The sequence below is a fragment of the Myripristis murdjan genome, chromosome 21 (assembly GCF_902150065.1).
Source record: "Myripristis murdjan chromosome 21, fMyrMur1.1, whole genome shotgun sequence".
NCBI classification, from domain to species: domain Eukaryota; kingdom Metazoa; phylum Chordata; class Actinopteri; order Holocentriformes; family Holocentridae; genus Myripristis; species Myripristis murdjan.
Window position 1 is genome coordinate 22958688 of NC_044000.1, and position 21217 is coordinate 22979904.

The 21217-nt window shown below is 45.6% G+C and overlaps 1 protein-coding gene across 1 annotated transcript; it reads right to left on the reverse strand.

Annotated features, from left to right (window-relative positions):
• Positions 1–11386: 11386 nt before the first annotated feature.
• On the reverse strand, positions 11387–17076 carry LOC115380253 (uncharacterized). The gene is made up of 2 exons (XM_030081346.1): positions 15025–17076; positions 11387–11517 (listed from the first exon to the last, which is right to left on the reverse strand). The coding sequence occupies exon 1, from the start codon at positions 16051–16053 to the stop codon at positions 15130–15132; it is 924 nt and encodes a 307-aa protein (XP_029937206.1). The 5' UTR covers positions 16054–17076; the 3' UTR covers positions 11387–11517; positions 15025–15129.
• Positions 17077–21217: the final 4141 nt, after the last annotated feature.

A 21217-nucleotide genomic window follows, 5' to 3' on the forward strand; every position in this document is an offset into this window, starting at 1 on the left:
TAAATCAGTTGGTGGAGGAGAGGAAGCTCTGTCATATCCAGGAGGAAGTGTGAGTCAGTGCTCGTACATTCCTGGCGGCTGATTCAGCGCTGTACAGGAAGTGGGAAATGCTCACTGTTGAGCTTTAACACCAGGAGGGAAAGAACCTTGTCTGGAGCGGTGTAACTGTAAAAAGCGTCCCCCGGCAAAAAAACACCGCCGCACAAACACACCCACACATATGCATGCTCTCACATGCGCTTGTACACACACACACACACACACACGCACACACATGCACATAAATACACAGACTTGCATACCAGTCTGGAGGAGCTTACAAACCCCAGAGAGGAGTCGCTGCCACTCAAAAAGCAAGACAGTGAGAACAGAGGAGAGAAGAAAGAATGCGCCACCGGGAGAGAGGCAAAGAGCTGTCAGCGAGGAGGAGGGCAAAGGGGAGCGCTCTGGGTCTTCCTCCTCCGACTATCTTCCTCTTTTCTTCGGTCCCCAGAAATCTCCCCTTCCTTCTCCCTCTCCCCGTCACTTCTCAGATTTCACAGCTCCAACTTAGGGGAACTTAACCCTCTCCTCTCCAGCGGCACCATCCAGTTTCTGTTTGAATCAGAGAGCAGTAAGTCACGTGTAACCCGCACTCAGGGGAAGTGTTTAAGACGAGTTTTGGCATAAAATGAGCCGAGAGAGGTTTTTTTTTTTTTTTTTTTTTTTTTTTCTCGGTCTTTAATATTGCCACTAATGACATCAGCCTTGCAGAGATGGAACGCAGCAGCCTCCTCCTGCAGTCTGCATTTTGGTGGTGAGGGTTGGAGGCTTGCCAGGTGGCTTTGGTGACCCAGATTCCAGGTGTGGGCCGGTAGCGGTGACATCAGGGTGAAATGGGGATGGGGGCAGGTGAAACGGGGAGGTTGACGTGTGGAGGATGTCCTCCGCCATTTATGCACACCAGCCCCGTGGTTGGTCCGTCCTGCTCCGGCTGTCTGTCTCATGGTCACTGACTCCGTCCCCATGATAAAACACCGGCTTATCACCAGTTTCCATTCAGCTTCTTAGCGCTTATGTAATGCCAACCCGGGGAGGAAGTGCTGTCTGCTGTGAATGGAGAATGTATGTGTGTGTGTGTGCGTGTGTGGATTTGTGTGTAGGTGTGTGTGTGTGTGTGTGTGTAGGTGTGTGTGTGGTGACAGTGGGAGAAGGAGAGAGACGCGTGGAGTGGAACAGGTTTCCACATGAGAGTAAACCCACCAAACATCTACGACAGTGGAAAAAGTGTACTCAGCTGATTAGTGCGCGGGCACACACACACACACACACACACACACACACACACTCCCTCTCTCTCTCACACACACACACACTCGCACACACAACTCATTCCCATAGACTCTCACACTTACACACACATCACTCTCACACTGTGTCTCTGTCTCACACAAAACCATGTTGTATTGTATGGTTGTTGCTAGGAGACAAACTAATTCCAAACCTCTTGAAACAGAGGGACTTACTCCTCATTTCTAAGCTGGTATGGTGGGAGAGAAAGAGAGAGTGAAGGAGAGAGGAGAGGAGGGACGGGGGAGGAGGGGGCCGCAACAGACAAGAAAGCAACTCTCCCACGCAGAAAAGCTTTCACTCTCAGCAGAAACGAGTCCACAGGCTCATCAGTCTTGGTTTGACATCGTCTCCGTGCACGCACAGCATTCACGGCTGAAAAGCGGCGCAGAGTGGACGACGCAACACATCCAGGATCAAACTGTTCACACAGAATAGCGGCTGTGGCCCTCTCCTCGCATTTGTGAAATGCGTCTATTTCAAAAGGTGAGCCCGGGAGAGAGTGACAGCTCCGGCCAAAAAGACTTTTAGAGTTCAAGGAGGAAAATTCAATCTATTATATTTTGGAGGCAATTCCTCTGGATCATTTTGAACAACCTTTCAGTCCCACTGTACGGTCCAATAGGAACCGAAAGGATTGCCTCTCATACACAGATTCAATCTGATTTTCCTCTTGGATGCCTTTAGGATTTTTTTTTTTTTTTTTTTTTTTTATAGGGGGTTACATAGTAGAGAGGGAGGTGTAATCTCAAAATGGTCTCAAAAGTCTGCCAATGACAGGCATGAAACAGGGATTATTCCCTTTTACAAAAATCATCGCTGTTCAAAAGTGAGTAACCCGGTGGAGCAGTGACTTAAATCCACTGCTTAAAAATTCTCACACCTGCCGGATAAATCAAAAGCAGCACACCGAGTCGTTCATTTAACCCAAATTCTGCTGTGGAGTACCCACATTATAATCTAGTGACTTCTTCATGAGCTTTACAGTGACACCCCATAAAAAGTAAAATTTGGTGCCGCATGACAAGAACCACTGATCTAAAATCGTACCAGGAAACTCTTGAGCTCTAAAAAAAAAAAAAAAAACTTTGACACTCAAATCTATATGCATACAAATATCAAATGACAGATTGATGGGATGATGGGATTGACTGTTGAACAAAAGACAGCATATAAAGTTGGAGCTCTCGGGAAGGGGACATGGGGGCAGGAGCGAGAAACACCGTATTTAAATGGCATCCAGCTGCAGACTTGGAGACTCGCAGCAGAGTCTGGGATGTGCCGAGCTTCTGGCATTCCGGAAATACCCGCAGAATCCCGGAAGTACAAAAGTACGACGGCGTAGCGGGGTCACTGAAGGGAGACAAACAAAAAATTATGCAGCCACGGGAGCGAGGGTTGAAAAAAAAATCTGAATTTTCGAGATTAAAGTGGTAAATTTATGAGAAAAAAAAACCTCAGAAAAATACTTATATGCATAAAGGAACCGCATTGCTTCACTTTGCAATGTGGTGTGGCCTTTTTGAAAAGTAATCATCGTTTTATTAGCTTTATATCTAGTTCTGGCATGCCGTGGCCAGGGCTTGGCATGTCGGCTACAGCTTCTATGAGTCTGCACCCAGATGCTTCTCCCGCGTCTCACCCACACCTACATGACAAGCACTGATTAATCACATCAAAACTATTTTTAAGGAGTTAGGGTGAACGGTAAATGCTCTGAGAACGATGAAGCATCATGAGAAGGAAGTCACACTGAATGTGACGACTCTTTAGAGTTCATGCATACTATAAATGATTGCCTTTGATGACTAATTTGAAGTTGTATGTTAAATAAATAAATACAAACACAATTTTTTTCATAAAACAAGATAAAAATTACAGTTGTTTCTGCATGAAGAAACCTCTCAGCTGGGGACTCGCTCACCTCAAAAACTCCCGAGCCGGAGTGCAGACTGCTTGGAGTTGCTGATGACAAAAATATGAAATGCCTTGAAGCGCATATGAACTGCCCCAAGCGTTTTGCCCCAGTTTACTGTCTGTCCATCGACGGACTCATTACCAGGTACGCGTTCCTCCCTTTGCAGTCTGCACAGGTTCCTCAAACTCTTCCTATCGGTCTTCTGCCTCCCTCATCGAACCCCAGCGCCCCGGATGAACCGAGCTTCCTGACAAGAAGTCGGTACGTGTCGTGAGCCTGTACACGTACGTGGAATAACTTTCGATTCTCTCACGCGCGTGCTCAGAAATGCTCAAATGTTACGAGCTGCGGAATAATAAACCAGAGGCGAACATAAAAGATGTGATGACCCTTCAAAGAGCTGCAATCAATTTCTCATGAGAATACTTGATATTAAAGATGGAAGACCAGTTCCGTTTTTTTATTTATTTATTTTTTTTAAATGAATCCTTTGAACCGAGTAAAATACAGAAAAACGAAAAAAGAGGCATAGTAAGAAGAATATCTAGCAACCCCTTGAATCCCAGTACCAGGCGTCGGGTTCTGTCACTTGGTCTCATGGTTTCACACTAACCCTGAACCTCCGTCGGAGCGTGTTGTTCCTCAGGTTTAGGTTATTTTTCCTCTGCTGTTTAAATTGTTCATATTTCATATTTCTATTTTTTATATATTCCTTGTTTATAGTGTATTTGCTTGCTGCTATTTATCATCTGTTTATGCTGTAAATTTGCACATTGCCCACATCTATGCACACTGTTTTTTGCACATTGGGTACTTAGATCTCCGGTGTCATCTTTTATTCTTTATTTTTTATTTATTTAATCTTGTAATATGTGGATACTGTTGAAAACTGTGAATTTCCTTTGGGATGAATAAAGTATCTATCTATCTATCTATCTATCTATCTATCTATCTATCTATCTATCTGGATGTCTCCCATTGACTCAATTAAACTAATTTTTAATGTCTTTATTTCTAATTTCTAATCTCTGTTTCTTTAATGTTGTTGTTTTTTACCCTGGCAATGGGCTGTGTTTGTTATTTCTTATAATACCAACACCAAACCAAACACCAAAAAACAGCCTTTAACCCTCCTCTATCACACTGATTCATGAAATGATGACACACTATATGTGATGATATGAATCATAGAAGCTTCCTGGTGTAACATTAAGTCTAAGAGACACACTCCTGCTGTATCTTCTTCTTCTACCACCTATAACAACACCAGTGTTATTACACAGCTATGCGGCATGCTTCATTCTGATTGGTCAACTGAAGCATTCTGCGGTCCATTATCAGGGCTGTCCCAAATTTCTGGACCTCAAAGCTCCACTCTGAAACATCGAAAGTGTTCAAATGTGCTTGTTCTCCTACCATGAGAGGCTAGATTTGCAGTGTAATTCCCCAACATTTACCACATAATTTCCCACAACTTATGGTGTAATTCCCTCGTATGAATCAGCACATATGAAATACTTACCGGTTCCTGTTGCTACTTAATTGTAAGTACAGTGGAAGAAAACCAGACAGAGGAACAAGGAGGTAACAATTTGGAATTAAAAAAAAAAAAGGCACTTCATCACTGATTTTGGCATATATTACTATGGTAATAACTGAAGAAGCCTTTAGGTATTTGACAAAATTGAAGCAGGCTAACATTCATTGGTGTCACTGAACCAAAAAAAAAAAAAAAAAAAAAAACTAGAGGGTGCATGTTTTTCAAATTAAGAGTCAGTGAAGAGTTGATGATGTATGCTATCAACATTTTTGCCAACAATTGCTCCAAACCAAGATGAGTTTGAGACAGAGATGTGGCTATGAGAGACTGCCTTTACTCTAACCCGTGTTAGAAGGATAACTTTAGTCTTCCAAGCGATCATTTCGGTGTAAAATTAGGCAGAAAGAGCTAATGAGCAGATCCACACCGTCTTCCAGTAAACACAAAAATACACCTTTTGCTGTGAGGAAAGGTGGCGGAAAGACCGAGCAGTGACACCCTGAAGTCTGCACCGCTTCCCACAGAGTGACCCAGTGACCAGGCTGAAGTAATGCAACGGCTGGGTGAGGACTGTGCGTGGGCTGTGTTTCTGCACTGTTACAGCTGTCTCTGGGGCTAAACGAGCCACCAGCTAAGCGGCGGAGTTACACAAGACCACTCAGCACTGTGCAAACAACCCAACAAAATGACCCAACAGCCTTAACCCAGTGTTCGTGTCAATACAATTTCCCTTTACTTTTTTCGGGTGTAGGAGTTAGTCAGGCACGGCTAGTCTTGCTCTAAAAGAAACCACTAACCTCATTTCTCCCCACCCCCCCTGAGTGAAGTATGCTGGTATGTAAGGGCCAACAAGCACAGTTATGTGTTAGCCATGGTGGCAGTCAGGTGCTTAGTAATGTCATTACCTAGGTAAATGGGGGCCTCAACAGCCCTCAACACACAGACATGCACACACTGTCCTTGACCAAACAAGCAGAGCAGAGAATCACATCCAACCTCCTGTCATGTGCTCTTCATTTCCATCATGCCATCTCTCTTCCTCTTTTCCGGCGGTATCCACCCGTCCACCCAGCCCCCTCCCCCCCTTCTCTCTCCACCACCACATCCACTGCCTCTCTCACTCCCTTCAGTATTTCACAATGCTCTCCCGTCAGTAGGGTCCATCCCTGACGCTGGCCGGTCTTCTAGCCTGCGGTGTCACATGCTGCGGCTGTGTGAGGTCAGCTGCCTGTCTGTCTGTCTGTCCATCTATCTGCCTGACAGGACAGGGGACACGGTGCGTTTTGCCTCGTCAGGGTTTCCCCCGGATAGACCTTAGCGGCACGGAATCCAACCGGAATGCTGATCTCATGCTTGTGTCAGTGCTCCCTCTCTCCCTTCTCAGAGTTGAGTTGAGATGCCAGCGAGCAGATATAGTGACGCGAGACCTCATGCCGCAATAATGAACATAGTTTGCCTCAGAATGGTGGCAGCCAGCGCTTCACCTTTGACCCCCATCTCGCGACGGAAATACCCAGGGATCACCTGGTGTGGTCGTACGTCACCCTGTGTGTCACCTGCATGACGAAGGCAGGGGCCAATGAAGAGACTGGTATTTTTAGGAGGGTATCAGTGAGCCAAGGTTGACACAGTCATCAGCACGCATGACTGACTTATTCCATTCAGGCAGTAGAGGTAGCTGTGTGTGTGTGTGTGTGTGTGTTTGTGTGTGTGTGTGTGTGTGTGTGACTGAGTGAGTGAGTGCAGTATCGTAAAACTTGCGCACAACATGCACAGTTTGAACTCGATGACCTGTATTATGTTCAATCTGAAACAACTCCTATACAAATAGGAAAATGGGAAATATGTTACGTCTTTCACCCTCCTCCCTTCCTCCCTGTCTCTCTCCCTACCTTGTTCTCTCTCTCTCTCCCTCCCTCTCTCTCTCTCTCTCTCTCTCTCTCTCTCTCTCAACTCATCCTTCATATGTAGTCTTGACCTGGATGTAACCTGGAATGTTCTCACCTTGGGCCAGAGCTCGGGCAAGAGAGGAAGGAAGGATAACAGAGCGGAAGAGAGAGAGAGAGAGAGAGAGAGAGCGGTGCAATGGAGTGGGTTTCCATGGCATTGCTTCATTCACAAGATCACATCTTTGTATATGGTTCAGTAAAGGTAACATTAAGCTATAAATGGCGTGGCAGCAGATTACAGTCATTTGAACTGCATGTTTAACGCTATAATTGTCTTGCTAATGCAATATTTGGTGGTTAAACAAAAGTGGATTAGGGGCAACGCGGAGACGCTGAGAGCAAATACACATTGTGGCGTGTACATTCAACTCACAGCCATGCACAGACGCCGTGGTCTCATATGCATTCACACCCTCTCTGCAATGCATAAACACATTGGCACTGCAGTCGTGTGAATGCCAGTGAGCCTGCTCCAGAGATCTTGTTGCATCATACCGACGACGAGTTTACAGACGGATGCCCAAAATCCCTATGTGACACGACAAAAGGTTTGAAAAATGTGGGCGGTTTGAAAAAGTGTCCTTCAACAAAAAAAAATCTAAGGATGCATTCACAAAGCCTTTTCAGTGCCAGGCTTTTCTAAGCCTTCATAGAAAATTAGGGGAAAAAGACATTCTTTAAAACAGTTCTTATATATGTTGTTAACATTCCTCTAATGTTTCTTATTATGAAAAAATAGGAATACTAATAATAAGTAAGTAGAAATCTGTTAAAAAGTAATAGCAATATTAATAATAGTAATAGTATCAGCAATTTCATACACAAAACCAGGATGCAATATAAGCATAAGGCTCATTGTAACATAATAAGGTGCATAATAAAAAGACAGACATAACAATCACCTGACACAGGCAGTGTGCAGTGTAGTGATGGCGGCACATAACATACATCGGTTTGTGCAGTGGATGTTTAGGTGTTTTAAAGTGACAGTTTAAGGAAAACATCCCAATATCATTCATAATCCGGATGGGCAAAAAAATAACTTCACACTCACAAGTCTCCCTCCCCCATCTGTGAGTCACGTAATATCTTGTCCCGACAGAAACCTGGGTTCTCATGAAGATTAATTTTATGGAGGAACATAGGCAGAATTTGATGCCTCTGACTGGCATCATATATGATTCCAAATGATATGTCAAAACATATTTTTTTAAATTAATTAATTCATCTCATGACTCCAAATGAAGGCACAAAACCTGAAAAAATGGTCAAGAAGTTTTGGAAGGATAAAAGAAATAACCATAAATAAAAGCATATATCTGGGGAAGTTATGAAACAAGTTTGTCATTTAAGCAATACTTTTTGCTTTTTATTTTTATGTCTTATTTCCACTGCACAGTTTACAACCAGCTTTTTGTTAGTTCCTGGTTTGAGCTGACTAATTTAAATTTCTTTGGTTCCTCCTCTGCCCTTCACTTCCCTCCCTTGTGACTTTAACTTCATTCAAGAAATTGCTGAAAATGCACATTCTGCAAAAAAGCGTATCCAAATTTCAAATCAGGCGTGTGAGTGCATCTGCAGTGTCACTGCAATCAGCACTGGTGACGGAAAAAGATTCATTCAAAGCAGCTTATCTTGCAGCTGAGAGTGTGCGACTTCAACACATTTCTGAATTGGAGGTCAGAGACGGAATAGGCCAAGTAATCCAACAGGATCCTTGTGATACTGAAATGCATCCCTCATTCCCATCCCCAAAACACTTTTTTTGCCTCTCATTTTTGTACAAGCAATCTACCGTGAACCCAGGAGCAGGGCTGACTTTTAGAGTTTTTGCTCTCATCACCCTCAAGTGGTCAGAAATCACCAAGTGCAGCTTTAATGGATTTAATGATGTGATGTGCTGGATTTATAGCTTAATATATCAAACCAAGGGTTCTTTGTTCTTCTTTTTTAAAGATTTTTTGGGACATTTCTGCTTTTAGATGATAGTAACAGTAGAGAGAAACAGGAAAGGCGATAGACAGGATTAATGTGGACAAATATCCTTATTTTAGTGAACATTTAAATTCAGTCTCATGGCCTCAATGGTATTAAGCCCAAAATTCATTAACCGTAATTGCCCTATTTTGAGATAATTAAGTAGGACGATTAAACAAATTCATTATAAATGAGACTGTTACTCCCAAAATATTCAGGATTGGGATTTAAAGTGATAGTTTGGAGTCTTACCCATATTGTGGCATTTTCTGCTGTATGTGAGTGTAATAGATCCACCAGGTTTGGTCCATTTCCTGTCACAAGAACAAGAGTTTTACCAGTAGTGTAATGCAATACTGTGTTGTTTTCTGGTCTGTATCTACTGCATTCATTTAGGAGCAGTACACTCCTTTTAACGCTCTTGTTCTTGCGGCAGGGAAAGAGTTAACAGACCAAACTTGGTGGATGTGTTACACTCACTTTCAACAGCAAATGCCACTAGCGGGGTAAGATTTCACATGATCATTCTAAGAATCTTATCAGATCTTTGTAAAATTTCTCCTGATGTCATTTCTTATGATCTATCCTAAGAATACATCTTGAATCCAGTTCCTGGGTTCAAAACTCTTTGTTAGCATTCACCCACCCTACTGAAGTGTCCTTGAGCAAGGCACTGAATCCCTACAGCTCCAGTGACGCTGTTGTGTAGCTTGAACTGTGTCTCTTATGTAAAGTGAATGCAAGCGGAGTGGGAATGAACCCAAATGTTGTATTACTGTTGATGTCCAAAGTACATAGATGTGTCTGTGAGCGCACCAACATTCGTGGGAATGAGTTGGAAAAGTAGATGTACCATGTCCAATCTGCCGACAGATCAGGTTGAGTAAGGCAGTTTGAATGCCTGGTCGCACCTACGCAACTGGTGGTGCTGCCGAGTGGCCAAAACCTTCACACCAAACTCTGTGGTAGGTTCCACCTCTGCACTGTGAGTCACTGGGTTTGGTGAGGGATAATGGTGAACATGCTCAGATCTGCCCTGCTTACCAACAGCTTTGAGTTTTTTGGTGAAGCGTGGTGAAACCACAGTTGAGACAGACAGTTTGTAGAGACTTCAGTGTGTTGCAGTAATTGCAGTGTTTCCATTCCACAGTGTGCCATATCAAGTTCCAAGTGATGGTTAGTCACTGGTCTCTGCTTAAAGTAATTCATGGTTTTACGTAATTGTCGTGATTCAGTGTGCGTCATGAACTATCAAATACGTTCAGGTTCAGCCTTTGCAGCGGTTGTCTATGTGTATGTAAAATGTTTTTTGGTCATGGAAGTGGTCAACCATGTTTATTTACCTCTGGAGTTTATTTTTGCTGTGTCATCATCTTTGATATTGTAATGAATTCGTGTTTGGGCCAAGGATGGTCAAAAGGCGACCAAAACCAGGAATCACGTGGGACAAATGTCGGAAACCCCAGAGTAAACACACAGCCACACAGAGTAACAAATAAAATGACAATCTTTATTTAAATTCCGTCATTCATGAACGGGGCACCTGGAGTTAAAGCAAGGCGGGGGAGCTACCACTCTTCAGGGTCACCCAAACTGGCTGCACAATAAAAATGTGCACACCATCAATGAAATACACACCACATCAGAGCACACACTACAAACTTCTGGAGATGCATGAAAACCCGTCACACTACAAACTGCTGGAGATGCATGAAAACCCGTCACACTACAAACTAGGCAACTGCACTTCTAAATGACGTGAATAAGAGTGCATCCAATTACAGGACCCCGACCCAGAACTAGCTCAACCCCCCCAAAACTCCTTTCCAATCCCCACACTAATAAAACACACATACATTACGAATACAAGTTAAAATGAGTAGGCTACTCAGCTTCGTGGCCGACGAGACCCCCCCCCGGGGTCTAGGCTTGTGGCACCGTCCAACTCCCCGGGGGACCACGGCTTCGTCAGACGGCGCAACTGGTGACCGGCAGGGTCCGCCAACAGCGGCGTGCTGGAGGCGGCAGCGAAGCTGGAGAGCGACGGCGGCTGCGCTCCTATAGCCCCAGCCCTAACTAACTACAGGAGGCAGCAGGCCTCCCCTCCTAACGCTGGAACGGTCTAACCCCGCTACCGTATCTGTCTTCGTCGCCGGCCGCCCTAAACAGCTGCGAACGACACCCACCCGCTCCCGGAGTGAACGCAGCCACACCGCACACAACACGCTCCCCAGACACACACACAATGCCCAGCTCTCCGCTTTTCAGTCCCAGAGTCCCACCGGCTGTGCAATCAGCCGCAGCTGATGTTCATCAGTTCATTAGGCTCCCCGTCAGCCCAACAGTGGGCAAGTTCAACAGTTCAGCCCACTATTCACATCACACTTCCCCCTCTCCTAATGAAAAAGACTCGTCCCCGAGTCACTGTAATGACATCTGATAGTCTCGAGACCAAGCAGGTGGCTTCCGATGTCGCACGGGACGTCCGCTGCTTGACACTAACCCCTCCTCTTGAGAGGAGCAGGCCACAGATGCATCCTCGGGAGGAGAACTCAAGGATGCAAGGGGGTCGGAGCAATCTAAAGACAAAACCCCCTCCACTCCTTCAGCTCCTGAAGACATGGGGGCCTGGGCCACACAGCCCCCCGGAGGTAAACTGTCCCCTGGTGATGTCCCCAGATCGGCTGGACGGCGATGATGGACCCAACCTGCGCCAAACTGGAACCCCGAATGCTGTCGTCGGGAAGGTCTGGGTGGCCGAGAGTCGGGTTGATCAGCCCTCCTGGACACTGGATTGGTCGTCACTGCCAAAGAAGAGGTAAAGGGCTTAAGTCGGTTGAAGTGCACAACACACTCAGGACCTCCCTCCACAGACATGAGCCTATAAAGCACATCTGTTACTCTTTCAACCACCCTGAAAGGGCCCTTATACCTTCTCTGCAACTTAGGGCAAAGCCCCCGCTTCCTGGCCTTATTCTGCACCCAGACTAATTCCCCCTCAGAGTAGTACTGAAAATTGGCCCTAAAATCATATGAGCTTTTCTGCTGCTCTGAAGCCCGGGCCTGGTGCCCTTTCACTGCTTCCACAACTGTAGACAATGTCTCACTAAGCCTGGAAACATAATCATTAACAGAAGAAAACTGCTCCTCAGTATCTAGGTTCAACATGATATCAATAGGCAGAACAATTTCCCGCCCAAACAAGACTTTATAAGGAGTGAATGCAGTGCTAGCATGAACACTACTCCGGTAGGCCAACATCACATAAGGCAACAAAGTATCCCAGTTTAATTGGTTGTCCTCTACAAAGAGCGACAACATGGACAACAGAGTACGGTTAAAGCGCTCTATAAGGCCATCTGACTGGGCGTGGTAAGGCGATGTACGAGTCTTGTGCATATGCAAAAGCCTACACAACTCCCTAAACAAAGTAGACTCAAAATTTCGCCCTTGATCTGAATGAATACTACGGGGAACTCCAAAACGACACACCCACTCTTCCGTCAGCACTTTAGCAATAGTACTAGCTTCCTGGTTAGGAAGGGGAAAAGCCTCAGTCCACTTTGAGAAATAATCACCTACAACCAGGATATACCTGTTCCTATTAGGGGTCTCTGGAAGAGGGCCTAGTATATCTAGTGCCACTCGTTCAAAGGGTCTAGATGTAACTGACGGCTGCAGAGGAGCACAAGGAGGCTTACCCTGGGTCTTACGAGAAGAACAGTCAACACACTCCTTCACCCACTGTTTGACATCTCCAAACCATCCTGGCCAATAGAAACGGTCTTTTACCTTCCCCTGCAACTTCTGCACCCCCAAATGTCCCCCCGTAGTATCGCCATGCAGCTGTGCCAAGACCTTGGGCACCAAAGACCGAGGGAGAACCACCTGTACTTTAGATGCAGCATCAGAATGGGCAGGAGGGATTCTCACCAACCTAGACCCTTGCACATGTAGCTGATTCCAGACAGGGGCGTACTTCTGAAATTCAGGGCCATCGGGCATGTGACACTCCTCTGCTTGCTTTTTACAATCCAGAATTTGCTGTAGCTCACTATCATCCATTTGGGCTTGAGCTAGCTCATCTACCTCCCCCCCTTCGCTGGAGGGGACCTGAGGGGTTTCCTGTACAGCACACACTTTAAGGATGTCCTTGCCTAGCTTTTTACTTGCTGGTGACTTCTGACCCAGCCCCCTCCCATCACAAAAAGCAGGCAACCTTGAAAGAGCATCAGCATTTGCGTGTAGCTTGCCTGGCCTATGTACAATCTCATACTGGAAGTTAGCAAGCTGTTCAACCCACCGAGCCAACTGCCCCTCCAGTCCTTGAAAATTATGCAGCCACCGCAAAGAGTTATGATCAGTACGTAGCACAAACTCTTTACCCAACAGATAGTGTTTGAAATGCTTTGTAAAGGTCACCATGCTCAACAGCTCCTTTTTTGTGGTAGCATATTTACGCTCTTGCTTAGTAAGTGCCCTACTGGCATATGCTACAACACGTTCATGCCCTCCCTCTTCCTGAGACAGAACTGCCCCAATTCCCACATCACTGGCATCAGTATCTAAGATGAATGTTTTACTTGGGTCTGGATAGGCCAACACAGGAGCAGTAATAAGACTGGCTTTTAGTCGATCAAATGCTCGCTGACAATCATCAGTCCACTGAAAACGCTTCCCTTTCTCCACAAGCTGGTGTAAGGGACGAGCGATGTCTGCAAAACCTTTCACAAAACGCCTGTAGTACGAGGCTAGCCCCACAAAACTCTGGACCTCAGTCTGATTCTGCGGGACAGGCCACTCTCTTACTGCAGCCACCTTAGCAGGGTCTGCCATCACCCCCTCAGCAGAGATGACATGGCCTAGATAGTGGACCTGAGTAGAGAACAGATTACATTTAGATGGCTTGATTTTCAAATTCGCCTGCTGAAGTTTTGACAGCACCTCATCAAGACGAGCCAGTTGTTCCTGAAATGTGCGCCCAAACACAATAATATCATCTAGATACACCAGGCAGGTTGTCCACTGCAAATCTGCAAGTATCAAATCCATAAGTCTTTGAAAGGTGCTGGGCGCGTTGCAAAGACCAAAGCTCAAAACATTGAATTCAAACAGCCCCTGGCGTGTTATGAAAGCAGTTTTGCAACGATCCTTAGGGTCGACCTCCACCTGCCAGTAACCACTGGCTAAATCAAGCGTGGAAAACCAGCAGGCGTTGCTTAAGCTGTCCAAAGCATCATCTATTCTTGGAAGAGGATATGCATCCTTACAGGTGACATCATTCAGTTTTCTGTAGTCAACACAAAAACGGAGCCCGCCGCCTTTTTTCCGCACCAAAACTACAGGGGCCGCCCAGGGGCTACAAGAAGGCCGAATGATGCCATTGTCAAGCATTTGTTTCAGATTATCAGCTACTTCCTGCTGCAAATGGAGGGGAACCCTTCTTGGGGGTAACTTGATAGGCTTAGCGTCACCTGTATCAATTTCATGCATGGTCAAATGTGTCCTACCCAAGTCAGTCTCACTCTGGCTAAAGACAGAGAGATTCCGGTGCAATAGCTGTTTCACTGCCTCAATTTGTTCAGCGGAGAGACCCTTATCCCTCACCCCAAATAAACTCATGAGACTATCAACAGTCCAGGGCTGTAAAGTGTCATCCCCTTCCTTGATACACTCTCCCACCTCATCAACCTCGATATCAGTAAAGAGAGTACCCACTTTCATGCCCTTTTTCAGTGTTAAAGCATCATTAGTCACATTAATGACCCGAACTGGTAATGCCCCCTTCTCTACTCTACAAACCACACGGGCAACCAGCAAGTCACAATGTTTAGACAAGACTGAGGATGGTTCCAGCATTGCCTCTGCGTAGTCCCCCCATGCACTCTGTACCATGCCTGAAATTATAGCTTCACTCCGCGGTGGAACTACTGTGTCTGATTGAACAACAACAATTTGAGGCTGTAATGTTGGGTTAAGATCCACAAGGGGGAGTGTTTTCCCCATTATTTGGCAAGTCTTCTCACCTAAATCAACCACAGCCTCATACCTGGACAAAAAGTCAAAACCAAGCAGGATTTCCTCAGACGGTATGTCCGACACCAAAAAATCAGCAACCAGGGCTAAAGAATCAAACTGACACACGGTCTGCCAGCCTCCAAGAATCTGCATTGCCCCACCATTTGCTGCTCTTGCATCCCCAATATATTCTTGCAAGTCAGACCCCCCCTTAGTAATAGAGAGCCAAACCTGTTTAGGTATAATGGAGTGTGATGCCCCAGTATCAACCAACACATGACAACTAGACCCACCTATCTTGGCTGCAAGATAGCCGGAACCTCCTTCCGCCTTCTCAAGGGCCCTAGTGGATACAGCTGGAAGGGGGGCGGGCATTGGGCCCTCTGTGCACGCCCCCTCTAGTTTCCCTGCAAATAGGGACAGTTACGGCGTATGTGCCTGTTACACCCACACTCCCAACACCCCCCTCTCTGTTCCATAGCCTCACGTTTAACTGTAACATTGCCAGGTGTGCCAACCGCTTGAGGGGGAGGGGGAGGTGCAGCTGCCTGAACAGGGACAGGGTGTACGAGATTTGATTTAAAAGCATGCACAGCAGTCTGTAAGACCTTAACCTCTTGCCTCAATCCTTCCACCACCCCCAATAAAACTTCCATCTGCTCATCACTCTTAGACTTCGGTTCAGAGACCCCCCGGACCTTAGCATCCTGAGTTAAATGGCTATTTTCTAGACCTCTGATGAGCTCAAGTTCTGAAGCCAGATTTATTGCAGCTTCCAGTGTTGCAGGTTTGGCACTACGAAGACTGATGCGCAAATCCCCACTGCCCACATGCGTAATAAAGTGGTCCCTTGCCAATAGGTCCTGTGTGTTAAGGTCCGCGGAGGGATAGGCTCTCGCAACCAGCCGGCGCAAAGCAATACCAAACTCACGGACTGTCTCATTATGAAGCCTCCTCCGTGAGGAGAAGCTAGCCCTGTTCCAATCGTCACTGTCACAGGGATCAAGACACCTCCCCATAGCATCTTTCAACAGGGTATAATTAGTTTTAGCTGCTGCTGATAACCCACTGTAGACCTCACGGGCTCGACCTGCCAATAGGAGACCCATAAATTTCAGCCTGAGTGATTCATCCCAGTTATTTACATCAGCGGCCATCTCAAACTGCTCAGCCCAATCAGACCATTCTCTCCCCGCACCAGTAAAGGTCTCTGGCATGAAGACTGGACGGGGAGTTGCACCATTAATAGTTGAAACAGGGGGAGCATCTTGATTTGGGGCAAACTCAACAGGTTGTGGTGGATTATTCTCCGGTTCCGACATTCTTGCAGTAAAGATCCCACCGCTGCCACCAGTGTAATGAATTCGTGTTTGGGCCAAGGATGGTCAAAAGGCGACCAAAACCAGGAATCACGTGGGACAAATGTCGGAAACCCCAGAGTAAACACACAGCCACACAGAGTAACAAATAAAATGACAATCTTTATTTAAATTCCGTCATTCATGAACGGGGCACCTGGAGTTAAAGCAAGGCGGGGGAGCTACCACTCTTCAGGGTCACCCAAACTGGCTGCACAATAAAAATGTGCACACCATCAATGAAATACACACCACATCAGAGCACACACTACAAACTTCTGGAGATGCATGAAAACCCGTCACACTACAAACTGCTGGAGATGCATGAAAACCCGTCACACTACAAACTAGGCAACTGCACTTCTAAATGACGTGAATAAGAGTGCATCCAATTACAGGACCCCGACCCAGAACTAGCTCAACCCCCCCAAAACTCCTTTCCAATCCCCACACTAATAAAACACACATACATTACGAATACAAGTTAAAATGAGTAGGCTACTCAGCTTCGTGGCCGACGAGACCCCCCCCCGGGGTCTAGGCTTGTGGCACCGTCCAACTCCCCGGGGGACCACGGCTTCGTCAGACGGCGCAACTGGTGACCGGCAGGGTCCGCCAACAGCGGCGTGCTGGAGGCGGCAGCGAAGCTGGAGAGCGACGGCGGCTGCGCTCCTATAGCCCCAGCCCTAACTAACTACAGGAGGCAGCAGGCCTCCCCTCCTAACGCTGGAACGGTCTAACCCCGCTACCGTATCTGTCTTCGTCGCCGGCCGCCCTAAACAGCTGCGAACGACACCCACCCGCTCCCGGAGTGAACGCAGCCACACCGCACACAACACGCTCCCCAGACACACACACAATGCCCAGCTCTCCGCTTTTCAGTCCCAGAGTCCCACCGGCTGTGCAATCAGCCGCAGCTGATGTTCATCAGTTCATTAGGCTCCCCGTCAGCCCAACAGTGGGCAAGTTCAACAGTTCAGCCCACTATTCACATCACAATATTTTGAAAGTGCAGCGGAGAAAGAGGTGGAACAAATCGATCAAGGATACCATTCCATTGTAATTTCTTGCTGAGTTTAGAGGTCATCGTCTTTAGTTGGACCGTGGAGACAGAGACAGTCGGTTTGTTACTCACTTAGTGTGACTGGCAGAGAAGATCAGTTGGAAATAAGTGTGTTCCACCAGTCCAAACATTAGCCAGAAACAAAGCCTTCCAGCTCCCATGGAGCCTCGCGGCACTCAGATTTATCACAGACTGTGAAACAAAATGTGAAATGTAAATCGTTCCATGTTTTTTAATCACCAAACCTGGCTTGTAAATTTGTAATACCGAAATAAGCACAACCTGAATGAGACTCTGTGGCATTGAAAAGTACTTTACTGGAATGAGTCTCTCTTCTAAAGGAAATTGACTTCTAAAATATCACCGCATAATGAGAAATGTTTCCGGGGCCAACTACTCATTGGTATCACATATATTAGACTGGTTTAATGTCAACAGTGACACTCCCCAGATCTCAGTTCAGCATGACTCATAGCCACAAGAGATGTGACACAAGTACAGCGCAGGGACTGTGCTTTTAAAATAAATGTGTGACTGTGAGGTTGTGAGTTCAAGCCTCACACCAAGACCTTAACCTCAGTGACATAAATCTAACTGAAGTAGTGTACAGGGTATTTGAACCTGCTCCCTCTGCTCTTCATCTTTTCATCTCATCCAGACAGAGCAAGATAATCTAACTTTCAAATGCATTTCCAGCTCCTGAATATTGAATTTCCAAAATTAAAGTCCTGGACGAACTGTAAAAGCTGTTTTACTTGTTCTGCTATTGCTACAATTTGCGAATTACCCAGAGGGCCAGCAGTGGCTGTTAAATAACTCTAGTTTTACAAAACTTCACACAAGAGGACAAAAATTTATTTACTTTCTGTACAACAATGTATATATTTTAATAGTAAAAACACTTGGCAAAGGATGGGTTTTTGCATGTTGAATCATCAAGCTATGCTCCTCATATGTTATTTGCAAAATGTGTAGAGATAAATAGTATCTTGATCAAGCCTTGACTTATGCGTATTTGAATTTCCTGCGCTTGACCAGCACCCCAAGGTAGCAAGTAAGCGTTTCCCTGAGACATTCCTTTTGTAATTTTGTCATTTTTCCTACCTTTAATCCATTCACTCGATTCACTCATGACCCTCAGAGACTTTAAACTTTCGTCATACTGGTATCCCATCACTGTAATAAAGATGTCCACGTTAGGTTTCCTGAAAAGCAGGAGCACTGTTGTGTTCGAATGACTTGAAAATGTTGAGTCAAACAGTCTCTGTCAGAAAATAGTCCCCGGGGAGACGTTTGCTTTTCACAATGAATTTTTGAAAGGCAATGACTTTGTTAGCTGCAGAAACGGAACATTATCAGGTGCGTGTTTCAGCCAAAAATTCAAATTTGAAAATCGAGGGATTTTGATTATATGTTGGAAAATCTTTAATACCCCAGCATGATTTGCGAATGGGTTGTTGCGATGTAAAATGTGGTTTAATTGGCTTAAATCGGCCAAACATTGAGAATCACTGGTCCGGTCCTTTAACAGCTGCTGCCTACGATATCACTGTCAGCCCATTAGAGATTCAACTCCACTTATTGAGCAAGTAGTTTACCGGTTAATCATAGGTCATGATGCTCTACTATAAATTGTGAGTCTTTGAATTTTAAATAAATGTTTAGTTTGAGGCAGGGGACAAAATAACAAAACCTTCAACTCAGTCATGGTTGTAGGGAAATCCATCCAGCTGGTAATGGCGCGGTGAGTTTGTCATGAAAGCAACCGCGGCAGTCCCTACGTTCTGTCTAAAAGGTTAGGGAAGGAGGTGATAATTTAATCCTTGCGACCTCTACAGTAAATACCACAGAGACTGACACTATGTAAATCCCCTGCTGGGCTTTCCTCTGTGTGTAGGCTTGCTGCTGGGGAAAGCCCTACTGCGTCGAGGACTCCGCGTCTCATCTGACGGCGGTGACACAGAAAAGCCAGTCGGTGTGTGTGTGTGTGTGTGTGTGTGTGTGTGTGCATGTGAGACCGGCCGCCAGCTGATGACATCACCGATGGCACCTTTAACATGACAGCACCTTCACCCCACACCCTCTCCTCCTTGAATGTGTATATCTGTGCGTGATAGAGGAAGACAGATGGCCCTATCTCTTTCTTTTTTCTCCTCCCTCTCATCACTCTCTCCCTTGGCGTTCTGTTATGCTGCGTTGTGACTGTGTGTGCAGTCCTCGCTCCACAGATGTCATCAACAGCTTATCAAAGCAACAATGAACCGCCCCCACACCCCTCCCATTACAGACCATTACAGACCATTAGCAACCACTCACATTGTTGAGATTCTTATAGTTGGTCCCAGTGGATTAGTTCAGCTCATGTGAACATTGTCACAAAGGAGGGCCTGAGCGACTGAGCTTTACAGCTATAGAGGTAAAATGCAGAGATAAGACCTTTGATGATGTTCGAAAATTAATACAGCTATTCAGAATGGGGAAATACCAAGCTCATGTAAGTCTAAAATTAATAATAAATGCAAATCAGCAAGAGATGCAACACATATCCATGATATGTATTTTGATATGCTGGTATTAACACACATGACCATTTCTGAGAGACACTTTTGCAAATGTAGTGATAAAAGATATCAGAATCCCTTCAGATTCCCTTGCTTGTTTATTAAGTCTGCTTTTTGAAATCTTACAATTTCAGTGCATAATCTAGCCTACTGTAATCTCAATGGTGACAGTTATATCTACTACGATTTGGAACAAGCTCGACTGGGTAAATATTTTAACGCCGTTCCTTGATTACATAAAGAATTGCATCTACTCATTAAATACATTTTCCATGCCTGTGTATGTGTTAGGATATGCAAATAGCATCCAGGATTTCCTGCTGAAATCACAAGAACCTGCTGTTGACACATCTTGCCTGTATGCAAAAATCTTTCCACTTGCGAGATGGCATTTGAGATGAACATCCTTCCATGTATGTGTAAACATTTGTGCAGCTTGTAAGTAATAATTTTTTTTCCCCCTCGTGACCGCTGTCATCAAAAAGCTTGAACTGACTGCTGTGAAATGGTGGCTTTTTTTTTTTTTTTTGATTATTTAATTTGATGGTTTTGAAGAACAGAAAGAGCCCTCTCCCTCCTGTTCTCCCATCCCGCCCCCATCATTCATTAGCCCTGCTATTGTGAGATGACTGTACCTCAATTTTTATGTTTTTCTTAGCTGTGGAGGCAGACTCATTATATTTTTACCTGCACTGTAGGAGCACATCTGCCAGGCAGTGACAGGGTCCCAAAAAAAGCGTGGCGTCCCCTGTGAATATAATTCACATTATCCCTGGGTGTCCGTCATGCCCTTACTCTGTCTCTCTATACCCCGACTCCTTCACATGTATTTACAGAGCTGCCTCACTGGCCTCTCCCAATGGGCTTTAAACATGCATCTTTTTTAGGTTTCCAAGCAGTGTGTGTATGGAAAGAAGCCACCGATGCATTCAGGATATGAGGGAGGCTATCATCAGAAATAAATGGACAGCTGTGCTCTGTCTCATACACATTTTTGTGTGCAGCTTAGGAAACATCGGATTCAGAGCTTATCTCAAATGCTTTGTGAAGTCTAAACTAACTTAATTCTCTGCGGATGTAAAAGTTGTTTTCGGTCTGCATGGAGTATGTGTGTGTGTGTGAGAGAGAGAGAGAGTGTGTGTGAGAGTTTGCCTACAGAATGTGACTTTCACAGCTGCACACATAGGTAGCGGTGTGTGATGTCTTCCAGGGCACTGTTGCTACGTGTGGGATTTTAGTATCGTCCCAGACACACTGTGAGTGCGTGTGTGTGTGCGTGTGTGTGTGTGTGTGTGTGTGTGTGTGTTGGCTGCAGGGAAGACTCAGTGCTGTCCCACTAATAAGGAGCCAGTCTGACAGCAGTCTGACAACAGGCTGACAGACAGCGACCCAGCATTGTGCTGAGTTGCAGAGCTACTAGAATATTCCTGGCATCTCTTGCTTGGGGTTAACTCCAGGGACAGATAAGCAGCATTGAGTAAATTTAGATTTTTAAGATTCCACA

What these genes read in the sequence shown, in the direction of transcription:
- LOC115380253 (XM_030081346.1), bottom strand. Translation starts at nt 16,053, where the DNA reads ATGTCGGAACCGGAGAATAATCCACCACAACCTGTTGAGTTTGCCCCA.